Source organism: Haplochromis burtoni, unplaced genomic scaffold (assembly GCF_018398535.1).
Source record: "Haplochromis burtoni strain Fernald_Lab_line unplaced genomic scaffold, NCSU_Asbu1 Contig_18, whole genome shotgun sequence".
Classification (NCBI taxonomy): Eukaryota; Metazoa; Chordata; class Actinopteri; order Cichliformes; family Cichlidae; genus Haplochromis; species Haplochromis burtoni.
Window position 1 is genome coordinate 2,445,791 of NW_024582379.1, and position 12,526 is coordinate 2,458,316.

General features: G+C 38.7%; 1 protein-coding gene across 2 annotated transcripts in view; it reads right to left on the reverse strand.

The window, feature by feature from the left end:
- The window catches only part of stpg2 (sperm-tail PG-rich repeat containing 2), a 59,513-nt gene that overhangs the window by 40,043 nt on the left and 6,944 nt on the right, over window positions 1-12,526 (reverse strand). Inside the window, exons 5-7 of one of the 2 annotated variants that reach the window (XM_014331478.2) lie at window positions 12,413-12,526; window positions 11,135-11,246; window positions 5,875-5,994 (exon numbers count right to left, since the gene is read on the reverse strand). In XM_014331478.2, the coding sequence (XP_014186964.1) occupies window positions 5,875-5,994; window positions 11,135-11,246; window positions 12,413-12,526 (346 nt within the window). The remainder of the gene's footprint in view (window positions 1-5,874; window positions 5,995-11,134; window positions 11,247-12,412) is intronic. The other variant, XM_014331485.2, reaches the window with a different exon arrangement.

Genomic DNA, 12,526 nt, shown 5'->3' on the forward strand with positions numbered 1-12,526 from the left:
GCAGCCTCACTTCCAGGGTGTTTCTCTAATAGTCTATTATAACAACACAGGAAACCAAAGAACCAAAACAGATAAGTTGCCTTTTTAGTCAAGATTACTGAAGGTGAACTATGCTTCAGTTTAACTCACAACGGAACCATTCAGCAGAGGAATACAAATCACCTGATACCTTCAAATGGCAGCGAGGCTATATTAACAATGCCTACCCACACACAAACCACAGCCAATTCCTCAAATGACTGATGTTCAACTACAGAATGGTCTTAAATATAATGTATTTGGAGGCATGCCAATTATTGATTTACAGTTTGCATTTAAACAAGATGCAGCCTATGGAAAATTAGTTGTGGGGTAATGAATTGTGTTAGTAATGCACAGCTGAATTATTGAGCTTTTTTTTTTAGGTAAAAAAATGTGAAGGGAAAATAAAGGAAGAAAATATGTTTAGATGGAAGAAAAAAACTGAGTGAAAGTTGAAAATGACACAGTGGGGAAGTTTTTTGGGTTCGAGATTGAAAAGAGAAGAACAAGAATGACAAGAAGAGCTGTCTCAGGGCCAAACCACACTATTTTTTCAAACGCAGTTATAGAGCGGGGGTTTGTGACCATCTGTCAATCTGATTCTGGCTTACTGGCTCTGAGTAAAGTCCTGTTAACAGGCACATTTTCCCTCTTTAACTGACATGCTGAGCTTTGTTACCACTTCACATGGATGCTGGATTTTTTTTCTGCTTCCTGTTGTTCCATTTTTAAGCACATATGATGAAAAATGCCAGAGCAACTCTTTTGAAATTCAAACTCAAAGCCAAAATGTTCATTGGCACTGTTGAGTATTTCAGTGACAGAATGTTATAATGACTGTTAAAGTGAAAAATGAAGACACGGAGAGAAGTGAGACTATAGCCCAAGTACAAGAGCTCTCACTGGTGCCATTTGGCAACAAACAGCTATAAGTTACACTGTTAATGTCAGTTTATACTAAGCAGAAAGAAGGTGGACTACAAAAAGTGAATCCTATGGTGGCACAAAAAGGCCAAGATGTATAACCTTAGCCAAAATGTCTACGCATACACAGGGTGGGTGACGTGAGTGTTTTTTTACATGGTGTGTTAGTCCACTGAGCATTCAATGTCAGGTCTGAAGAACGTAACGTGTATGTGGGTTTGTGTAGGTCGGAAGAAAAAGGACAAAAACTAGGAGAACAACTAAAATTTCTGATAAATTCTGAGATTATTTTGAGTCTGAGCTGTTTCACAAATTCAGAATAGAAAGACTCAGCACACATGCTGCCAGTGTGTAAATTGCTAATAGGCTAGAGCTTGACTCAGCACTCAGCAGAGACAGTCAAATTTACATGAATAAAGTGAGATAATGAGTTCTTTGAACAGAAATAATTGTATAGCATTAAAGACATTCTTTCTTGAGTTTAACCCCCTAGGACCTGGCGTCCACATATGTGGACATCACATTTTGGGTTATTTAGACCAAAATACTCAATTTTAATCTACAAGGGCCTGATATCCACTTATGAGGACATTATACTGCTACTGTTGTATCGAAATTTTAAATGAATGTCCTTATATGTGTCTCTCATTTTTCTTAGAAACAAAAATTAGGTTAAAAAAATATCTGGTAATTCTTTGTTTTTACATTGATCAGGTCCCAATCAGCCCAAAAAGTGAAATTAAAAATGCATGCCGTGGAAAAGTTCGGGTCTTAGGAGGTTAAAGAACAAGAATTGGGTGATGCTGTATTTTACCTTGACAAGCCCGAGGCTTATTAACTTCTCTTTTTGAGCATGATTGACTACAAATGGTAGTTTGTCTTTGACAGCATAAAAAGGATTTGTTCTACAGCACTCTTGGACTGACCAATACTCAGTGCAATGGAAAAGTTAATGGAAATCAGTGAAGATCTAAGAAGCAGACTGTAGATTTAACTACGATCATTAGTCCTAACAACTATATGTAAGTAGAAGTTGTTCGAATGTGTCACCATTTGTAGTGGTGACACACCTTGGGTCTGGAAGAAGACCCAAGGTGTGTCACCCACAGACAAAAAGAAATTGGTGCAGATTTCAGAAACCAATAAGGCTCAAGTTGGTCATTAACTGGTCATTAACAGTGTCACTGTTCACAGTGAAGTGAGTTTTTGATTGCCGTGGACCAAGATGGTGCCAACGAAGAAAGAAAGGAAAATCAAAACCTCAGCTGAAAGCTGCAACTGCACACGTGGACGAGCCAAATGGAGGAAGGTTTTATCGTCAGATGAGACAGATTGAGCTATTTGGCCTCACTGACAAGAGTAATGTTTGATGGGGTAAAGGTAAGTCTTTCAATCCTAAGAATACTGTACCAAGAAGAGAGGTCAAATATCCAGCCAGAGTAAGATAAATAAAGATGTATACTGTACAATTACACAGGAAAAACAACAGTTCAAAAGAAATCATTAAAAGGCAGAAATTACCATGATATACATGCCCATGATGAGTGTATGTAAATTTCTGACCACAACTTTAAATACTATCAGTGTGCTGCACATTAAACTCAAGGCTTTGTTTCTAGGCCACATCAACACTAAGGGAGTAAGGAACATCACGGTTTGTACTAAATCACATCTAGATCACAAACAATAGCATCTGCTAGATAATGTTGTCTTCATAGCTTAGCTACCATTTTCCATTTGTATTCAAATATCAGATGACAAACGCGATGTCTTCTTAAACACTCTATACTGACGCATACATGAAATTCATTTTTTATGTTCTCAGGTTGTCTCTGCACAGCATCAGCTGCAGAAACATTTCTAAGCTCCTTTTAGGATTTTGTGAGAGCTTCACGGCTCTATGCTTATTCAAGCATTATCATCTATAAATAAAAAATAAATAAAATCACGCAATCCACAGACCGTGATTTTTATTAAAATGTGTGGATTATATGAGGAGCGATCAAAAAGTTTTGTGGCTCAACCAATAAAAGGCACCTGATTTAAATTTAGCTGTTCTACCCTTCAAGGTTGTCACACATCTGAATTCACATGAATTCATGGAGCAAAGCCTCATAAATGTCGAAAAATGACAGGCAATCTCCTGTCTGCATTCCTGATCTCATGAGACACTTTAGGGCTTAAAGATTGTGAACTCCTTCGCTGAAGACTGCTGTTTGCTGTCTGTGTCATAACCACTGATTATACTTATCATAAACGTTGGATCACGGGAAGTCGTCCAGAGGTATGTATGCAGAGACGACCTTGAAGAGGATGGTGGATGAATTTAATTTACATATTTTCTTCATCTACCTTTTGGTTTGTTGTGTACAGAGTCCCAAAACTTTTCATTTTCACATCTTAGTGATTATTTACCATCAAATTCAAAAAATGAGGGTATGGGGAGAAGCAGAAAAAAAACAACCAAACAAAAACATGGGGACAAATACAGAAACGCATTAAGTATAGCACACAGAAAGGTCTTACAAGCGATCAGACAACGAGTAAATAAATAAAGGGACTGGACGACTGGAAGAGTGAGACCAAATAAAATCCATGTTTTCACAATGTGTCAGATTGATGCTTTGATATTGGAAAATTGGGAAGTCAAAGGGAGGAGAGATGAGAACTGGAAGATTCCAACTGTTCCTCTTTTATCCTTGCCTCTCTTGCTTCTTTCACCCCTCCCTCCTTTCCTCGTTTCCTTTCCATCCCTCCACAGGATAACAGTGTCAGATGGAACCGGACTCACAGTGAGACGAAGATCTAAGAAAACTGTCGCTCTCAGTACTTCACTGAAGATGACTTGTGACACATGCACGCACACACACGCTTCTTGGTGGGTGTCAGTGACGACATCACAGGGTCGATGCACCAACACAGCATGTGGTCGAGGAAATTAGGTCATAGCAAACTGTGACACACACACACACCCATGCATGCACACACATGCATAAAATACATCCAAGAATCTAGCATTGGCCGTTTTCACCAGTAAAACTTTTACGTTTTAGATCTAATAAAGGTAGTTTTTGGAATGTGTTTATGCATGTGTGTGTATATCCCAACTGTGCTTGCATATCAGCAGCAACTTGAATCTGAATCTGACTGCACCTAATATACACACAATCTGAATTCGTAATTATGTGTGAGAACATGCACTATCACGTGTGTCAGAGCGATAATGAAATCAGTCTGAGAATTTCACAGGACTAGATCTGTGGGCCAGTGCCACGGAGGAGGAGAAGACAGCTATTCTTGAAACGTGAAACTACACATTTTCACGTCCTTCATCTTCGCTCCTCTGAGCCTCTTAATAAACTCATCTTCACCCCTATCTGAAGAATCCCTCCCATCCCAGCACATCAATTAAACAAGCCAAGAAGGGCTCAGTGTTGTGGATCTGTAACTGATCTGAAAGTATTTCATATTAAAAAGCAATCTCCTTTGAGATATTGTACAGTAAATTGAATATATTTGATTCCTGTAGATTATGTCCAAGCCATCATATATTTCAGCCTGTCATCAGACTCAGAGCTATGAGACCACTGGTTTGAGAAAAGAAGAAACACTTTAGGACTGTACCTGGTGTAGTACTGTCTAGTGCTATATATAGCTTATAATGGGACTGACTACATGAAAAGAATTCAGATTAGGAGGGAGTTGTCTCAGACAGTGGATGAACTAAGAGGTTGTACTATGGCGCAGTATAAAATAGATAAAGATTTGGAGTCTAAGAATAAATTTATGGATTTGCAAAATGACCGTAACAGTTCCTCTTTGAAAATGATAAAATATAAAGGTGTGTCACCAACCCCTTTATTCATATTCTATCTTACAATCAATATCATGTCAACTAGACACTTGCTGCAGTTGCTAGGAGACAGCTAACTACTACATAAATACCTAACTGTAGTACAGTAGCTAATGGGGGTTATAACTCTGATACAAACAGAGGTTTAATTAATAGATGTTAATAATAATGATTTATTTTTACATAAAATTAAAAGTAGAGAAATTATAGAAGCATTCTTGCATTTAATCTAAATCTGTCAGATCGTGCAGACCAGAGGAGAGGACCCAAATGCAGTTGCATGGACACAGGAGCTAAGTGAAGGCAAGCCGTTTATTTAGGCTGATAGACAAAAACTAATACAAACATGAGAAAACCAAACAAATTACTAAACTAGAAAGCTAAACTGGGAAATTAAACACTAGAAACCTGGAAGCCTTGGAACATAGAAACACATGGGAGGTAAACAGATGCTCTCACAAAGGACCAAGGAAAGCAGAGACAATATACACAATGTGGGATGATCAGAGAAGTGGAAATACATGGGAACACAGCAGGAAGAAATTTGCACATAACGAGACAATGGAAGCAAAACTAAAAACCATGCACATCAGATGAGGGACTGACAAAATAAAACAGGAAGTAGCATGCACAGCAAGACTCAGACAAGGACACACAAGCTTGACACTAGGACAGGGATAAACAAACACGAGAGAACACAAAAGGCAGGAAGACAAGGACGAAACACAAGAAGAACATGGGAACAGGTAAGGGAGACAAAACCCCAAGACATAACTGGGATAAGATAGAGAGAGAGCAGGAGACACAGAGCATGAAAACAAACAAACATGGAACCATGGCAGACCTAACATGGAAGATCCTAAGGGCAGAACATAAAGGTGAGTGTAAGAAGACAGGAGGAGAACACTAAAGAAACACTAAGACAAGACTGAGGGATTACAAAGTTATTGCAATACTGCCCAGTAAGATACAAATAAATGAACTCACATAAAATCAATGCAACAGCAACACGAAAACCAATACATTAAACTGAAATATACCATATTATCCTGAAACCAACATGGGTTACCACAGACCTGTCTGGACTGTACCTCAGTTTTTGAGAGGAAGGTACAAGAGAATTTCGGCAGGCCACCAGGCTCAACAGGTTTCTCAAACTGACTTCTGATGTGATACTGGCCTGGACCAGGAACTCCCTGTTGGGAAACAGAAAGTGAAATTTACAGTACATCAAAGGTGAAATTTATCGGGATGCATTTAAATGATTTGCTAATATCACCTTTCGTGTAGCTGTGTCAATAAGAAAAACAGGAGAAAAGCTGAGGAAGTGAAAGAAACAGAGGATAGGATGCAAGGACAGAGTTTCTGAGATTGCGCTTTCCTGTATCTCTTATGAATGATGAGCACTCACTGGCAAGGAGATGAGGCTGAAATATTAAGAAGATCGAACGGAAAAAGAGCAGAGAAAAAAAATGCAGCTAATGATGAGTAACTTGTGAATACATACAGGAAAAAGCCCTTTTCTTTCTCTGCTCTCCAATTAAGTCATTTATGTAAAGAAACAGAGCAGAAAAAACAATCAGCATTAAGTGTGCACAGTGTTTGTGCTTTTGTGTGACCGAGCTGTAATAGTCATGTCATACGCCAACTTAAGAAGACTACGTAATTTTGAGGCAGCAATCATTGCATCTGGCAAAGCAGCAAACAGCACTCACAGAGAGGCTGACAGTGAGAGGCTAAGAAAACCTGGACACTTTCTTACAATCACACCTACGCACATTTCCACGCTGCCTGATACGGAGCTGGGCATTTTTCTGTCGGTTGGAAAACAACAAGGTTTCTCTGCTGCAGGTGGTTTAACTAGTTCTGCAGTAAAACATCACAGAATTCTTTGGCCATTGTTAGCACTGTGAGGGGGAAGCTCAGTGAACCTCTGGACATTCCCCATGCCATAGTACAGCTCAGAGTCTATTAATGAACAATGACTATATTGCCCTCTTATTTCCTTTCCTCTTAATCAAAGTTGCCACGGTGTGCTTCACGTACAGTAAGACTGCCACCATTTTCTTAGGAAACCTGTTTTACTGATTTGCAGCACATACCTATAACATTTTTTCCACATTTAATAATGATAAGAAGATATGTGCCTGTTTTGTCATTCATAAGAATTTGGTTTGCAAAGACTTTCTGAAGAGATTTACAATGCTTTTATTTCATCATTGCATATGCAAATACATTTGCATATGTGCTCAAAAAGAGTCTTCAAAGCTGGCTGGTTAAAATCAAATCCAGTAAAATACATGTGTAACTTGAGAGAAAGGAACTCTGTGTAAAGGTTTCTGCATGCAAGTTATTGCCAAGTGTTCAAGAAAAACTGTATTCTACATGAGCACTCAAAGCACTTTATATAACAGACCTCATTCTCCCATTCATACAAGCACTTTTCCCCCCCTAAGCTTAAATGCTTTCTGTCTAACTTTCACACTCCGATGGATGCATCAGAGAGCAGCTCAAGGGTTGCCCAAAGATATCTGCCATGCTGTCTGGAGTAGCCAGGGATAAAACCATCAACCTTCCGATTAGTAGATGACCTGCTCTACAGCCACGCCAACTTTTTACAACTTCTCTATTATTTTAGGGTCTTTGCCTTACAGCATAAAGTACTTTGAGGAGACCATGGTTGTGATTTGGCTGTATTTACATAAAATTGAATTAAACAGAACTTTAAGCTTTTGTGTAGTGTCTTTGTTGATACAGTTTTAAATCAAACCATACAGTATATAGACATTCTTAATTTTTTTTACAAAGATAACAATGCCTTTCTGTCCCAACACACATATTATAATTAAAACGCCTTTAAATGAATATATTGCATGCCCAATAGGCTCAATTTACAGTTTTAGAGGTAGGTAATCCTGTAAGTTAAACTTCCTGCCAAGAATTCTTCCTTCTTCCCCCCTGGGAGCTGTGCTGCTTCCCTGTTTCTAAATATATCACATGCTGCAAACATAATATCACCACCCGTGATAACATTAACATGATATTCACAGCATTTTAAAGGTGAACTGACAGTCTAATTTGTATATCCAGGGTTATATCAGACACTGCACGGGTACAACTTTATCTGTTTTTCTTGTGTTTGCAGGGATGCACACTGTAATGGTATCTTAAAGTGGTTTGCTCAGATATTGCCCTAGCTATGTCAGAATGTCTATTTAATGGGTAAATCCTGCACACAGACTCTTAAAGTCTATAGGACACCAGCAGCCCCGAGCCATTAGAGGCAGACTGTCTGCTGCTCTCCAGGAAGTAAAGGTGTTTGTCCTGAGTGTCCCCACTGTGGGAAATGACCCATCTGGTCAGTGTATGTATGTGTGGGAGTACATATGGATTGACATGTGAGATACTAATGATGACGGATGGAGGTGCAACCAACATGGTTGGGGGTCCAAATACAGCATATAGAACACACAAAAAATACACAGACAGTAAAGTCAGTGAGAAATTTCAGGTAAATTGAAGGTACGTGTTTAAACAAACTGTTTAACGGTTAAATATAGATAAAGAAAAGTGAAGAGAAGTAAAACAGCAATAAGAGGCTGTGAGAGACAAAAGGAAAACAAGTAATGGGAAAAGCATAAATGACAACAAAAAAAACTAAACGGTGCATTTACCTTTTTTCATGAAATCCAGCCTTCACCTCGCCCTCTCTAACCCACCGATCGGTAAAATAAGGCATCACAGAGCATTACTCTGCCAGCACAGTCAAGTTCATATGCAGGTGAATAACTACCCTCTACTCATCCACTTCCAATATATTCGTCTGTAGTAAAAGCTTATGTTTTACTGCCCCCTATGAGATGAACTAGTGAACTGTCTTTCAGCTTAGAAAAATCCATTAGGAATCCAACATATTTACCCGGTTCTCCATGTAAAAATCACACGTTAGTTACCTGTTAATCAAAGGCCTGTTGTTGAAAGGTACTACCATATACATTGTATTTTAGTGTAATTAAATAATAACATGACATGCTCAAACAGAAGGTTAGAGGACTCATTAGGCGGGGTCAGAGGCAGTGCTCATTTTTCAATCATAATGTGATTATGATGGCTTTACATTAAATGGTACTTACAAAAGGACCATAACACAGAGATCATTTTTATAATTAAGTGTGATTAGATTTATTTGTGGTCAGCATGCAGCATTCTCAGGAAGAAAAAAAAAACACATAGTGTGACAGTGCTGTTAGTAAGTTTCCTGCCTCAGCTTGTAGCACAGCTCACTTTGTGTGCTCAAGCTTGTTTTTCCTCAGTCTTTTTAGTTCCAAGGTTGGTTAGTGCCTTAAAAATAGCAGGTTCTGCTGTCTTGTTATTTTTTCTGATTTTAGAGTAAGACTACTGAAACAAATATGAGAAAATATCATAAAATATATAAGTAACACAAATAAAATTAAGCCAGTGACTTCAATGTCTATTATTGAGCATAACTGAGCAAGATTATTTAATAATTGAATGGACACATTCAAGTCTTTGTTTTACAAAAGCATAATTCAACATTATTCTTGTGCTGTATTGTACTATGTTGGCTAATAATTCATACAGCAATAGCTCAAATAACTACAGTGCTGTGAAAAACCTACCTCACCCCATGTGAAAAACTAACTACAAATGGAGAAAACTTTAAACCAAGGAGAAAACCACTGCTGACCAAAAACAACACAAAGCTTCGTCTCACATTTGCCAAAAAACATCCTGATGATTGCAGACACTATTGGGAAAATATTCTGTGGACTGATGAGACAAAAGCCAAACTCTCTGAAAGTTCTGAGTCCTGTTAAATCTGGTGTAAAACTAATGCAACATTTCACAAAAAGAACATCGTACCAACAGACAAACATGATGGTGGTTGCATCATGGTCTAGGACTGCTTTGCTGCTTCAGGACGACTTGCCATAGTTGATGGAGCTGTTCTGCTCTCTACAAGAAAATCCTGAAATCGAATGTCCAGTCATCAGTTTCTACCTTGAAGCTCAAGAGCACTTGAGATAGATAGATGCAGCTGGACAATAAACCAAAAAAAAAAAAAAAAAGTCTGGACTTAAATTCAAATTTGAGATGATTTGGCATGACCTTAAACATGCCCTCCAAAAGTGATGAGAAATAAATCACTGTCAGTTGCTGCAAATGCTTGACTGCAGTTCTTGCTAGCAAAGGTGGCACAACCAGTTATTAGGTTAAGGGGCAATTACTTTTTCACACAGGGCCAGGTAACATGTAAGTGGAACTGGATGTGGAAGGGGAGAAATACTTGTTCATGATACTGCATAAGTTAGTTGCTGTCAGCTCTGTAGAGCATTTGTGTGTTAGTGTTTTGCCCACTGTTTTCACAAGCCACAGCTTTATTTTTCAGCTTTACTTTGATCAGTCATTTTTTGGCAGCAACAAGAAACTTCTCTTAGCCAAAATGATCCTATAAACTAACTGACAGATACATGTTCAAAAACTAAAAGACTGAGGGACCAGTTCGTGAACATAGTGGAGTAGTCATCAGCTAAAGAGTCAGTTTAGCTGATGTCTTTACAAAAGACCTGTAGACCAAAAACAAAGATGAAAGGAGAGTGAATATCGCACTGACGTTAATCAAGTAAATAGAGACGTGACTCAGTAAACGTTCTGTGTCTGCTTGATGTCTGCTACTGCGTTCACCACTAGGCTAACAGCGTGATAGCACTGGAAGGTGCTGGATTTTGCTGACATTTTAATTAGCACTTGTGACCAGAATGGCCACTCTTTAGGATAATCATTTGGGTTACTTAGAATGTGAATCTCCTGTCACTTAAAGTTGGCTCCAAAGTCAAGTCAATCCCCAGATGCTCAGTTTAAAACTTTACTTGCTTGATGCAAAAACTGTTTTGGATTCTATGGCTAATTTTTCTCTTTATTCCCACTTTCTTTTTTAATAACAAACAGGTTTAAACTGAACTAAGAAATAAAAGTAATCAAGATCATGTGCATCAGCACTCTATGTGACATATGGGTGCCAACCAGAGGGAGTTGTGTGTTTGCTAGGTGTCACCTCAGCTGATTCCAGTCATTGAACTAGACCTCTTGACTGTGTTGGCAGTGTTTGTGAGCATTTTAATGCATTTATTGGAAAAATTATATGGCTTGTATTTACTGTAGTGATCAATGCCACCTTGGCTGCATCAGCCTTTTCCATACAGATTGTGAGCTCAGAGTTTAACCTTGATTCATGCCCTCTAAAGCTTTTTTTTTTATCATTGATTTAAACCTTTATATATGGAATCAAAGGGATACAAAGTCATGCCAACCCACCTTCTTTTCTGCCTGCATGGACACAAGTTCATGGTAGCGAGGGATGGCAAGCTCAACTCTACCTCTCTGATCCTTTTGAAGGTTCACATTCTCGTACTGTGTTTCTGGGACCCTACAGGAAAAAGAGGCAATGACAATGTCTTTCAAAATAGAAAACATAGGCAAACAAGTATAATATATACAAAGGGGGAGGTGTTCAAAAGCATACAAAATAGAACAGAAAAAATGAGAATTGGGGAAAAAATATACTGACTGAGTGGCAAAGACAAATGTGGAGTGGAAAAATAAATAGAAAGAGAACAGCAAAGCAAAGAAAGTGGGAAGCAGGGAAGAAGAGTGGAAAGTTATAATCCAGAGTAAAGGAGCTCATAAGGATGAAATGCCTGTAATAACTGTAACAGGAGCAAAGACTGAATATACTGTTATTTTTAAACATTTCCAGTAGTCACATGTGTGCCACAGACATGGCTGTGTGGATGTTTTAATGTCTACCTGCACCAGTAAACCACCTTCCTTTTTATTACTTCTGCTGCCAAGGGACAATGATGCTCGAATGGTTTGGGTTCTGTTTGATCAGAAGGTCAGAGTTTCAGCCCCAGCCACCACTAAAATTAACCTGCTGAACCCTTTAGCAAGGCTGCTAACCCTTTCTGATAAAGATGTACCATATCATCGCTGACACCAGCTGTCTAACAACGGTGATGCACAGTCAAAAGAATTACACTGTGCTGCAAAGGAAACGTGACAAATAAGGGCTTCTTCTTTTTCTTCTAAGTCAATTCCTTTATGAATAGCTGAGCTGAGTGTGTGCCCACCCATGTAGAAGTGCTTAGTAAGCGCCATCCTCTGTGGCCATCAATAGAAATGGTATTTGAAAAATGTCAACTGTAATGCTCCAGCTATAGGATCAAAGTAATATTTCACTTTGGAAGAGCAGCCTCTCTATTCAGCGCACATCTTGGTAAGAGTTCAAGAGCAGTGAACATCTGAGATCCCATGCAGGGTAGAGTCTTATCTAACCACCCTCTCAGCTCCTTGCTTCAAGATGTGAATTTGTGAAAATAAATGTGGTTAGCCATCAAATCAATTTAAATATCAATATTTCAGAACTGCACATGATGCTACATGGTTGTTTGGCAAGGCTCTCCATAGGTACTGCAAACTTAAGGAGTTCCTAGAGAAAACTTACAGAAAACCAGGCATGTAACTTCAAGTTACATGCCTGGATTGTTAATTAGCTGTCCATGGGACTGTTTCTAGCAATGATGTGATACTCACAGTTCGGGGTCATATTGTCCTGGAGCTGGTCCCACATCCACCTTCTCCTCAGATCTCCTCCCTGTCATGTTGCCAAAGTGGATCCCTTTATATTTCTGTGTAGAACTCGTCTCC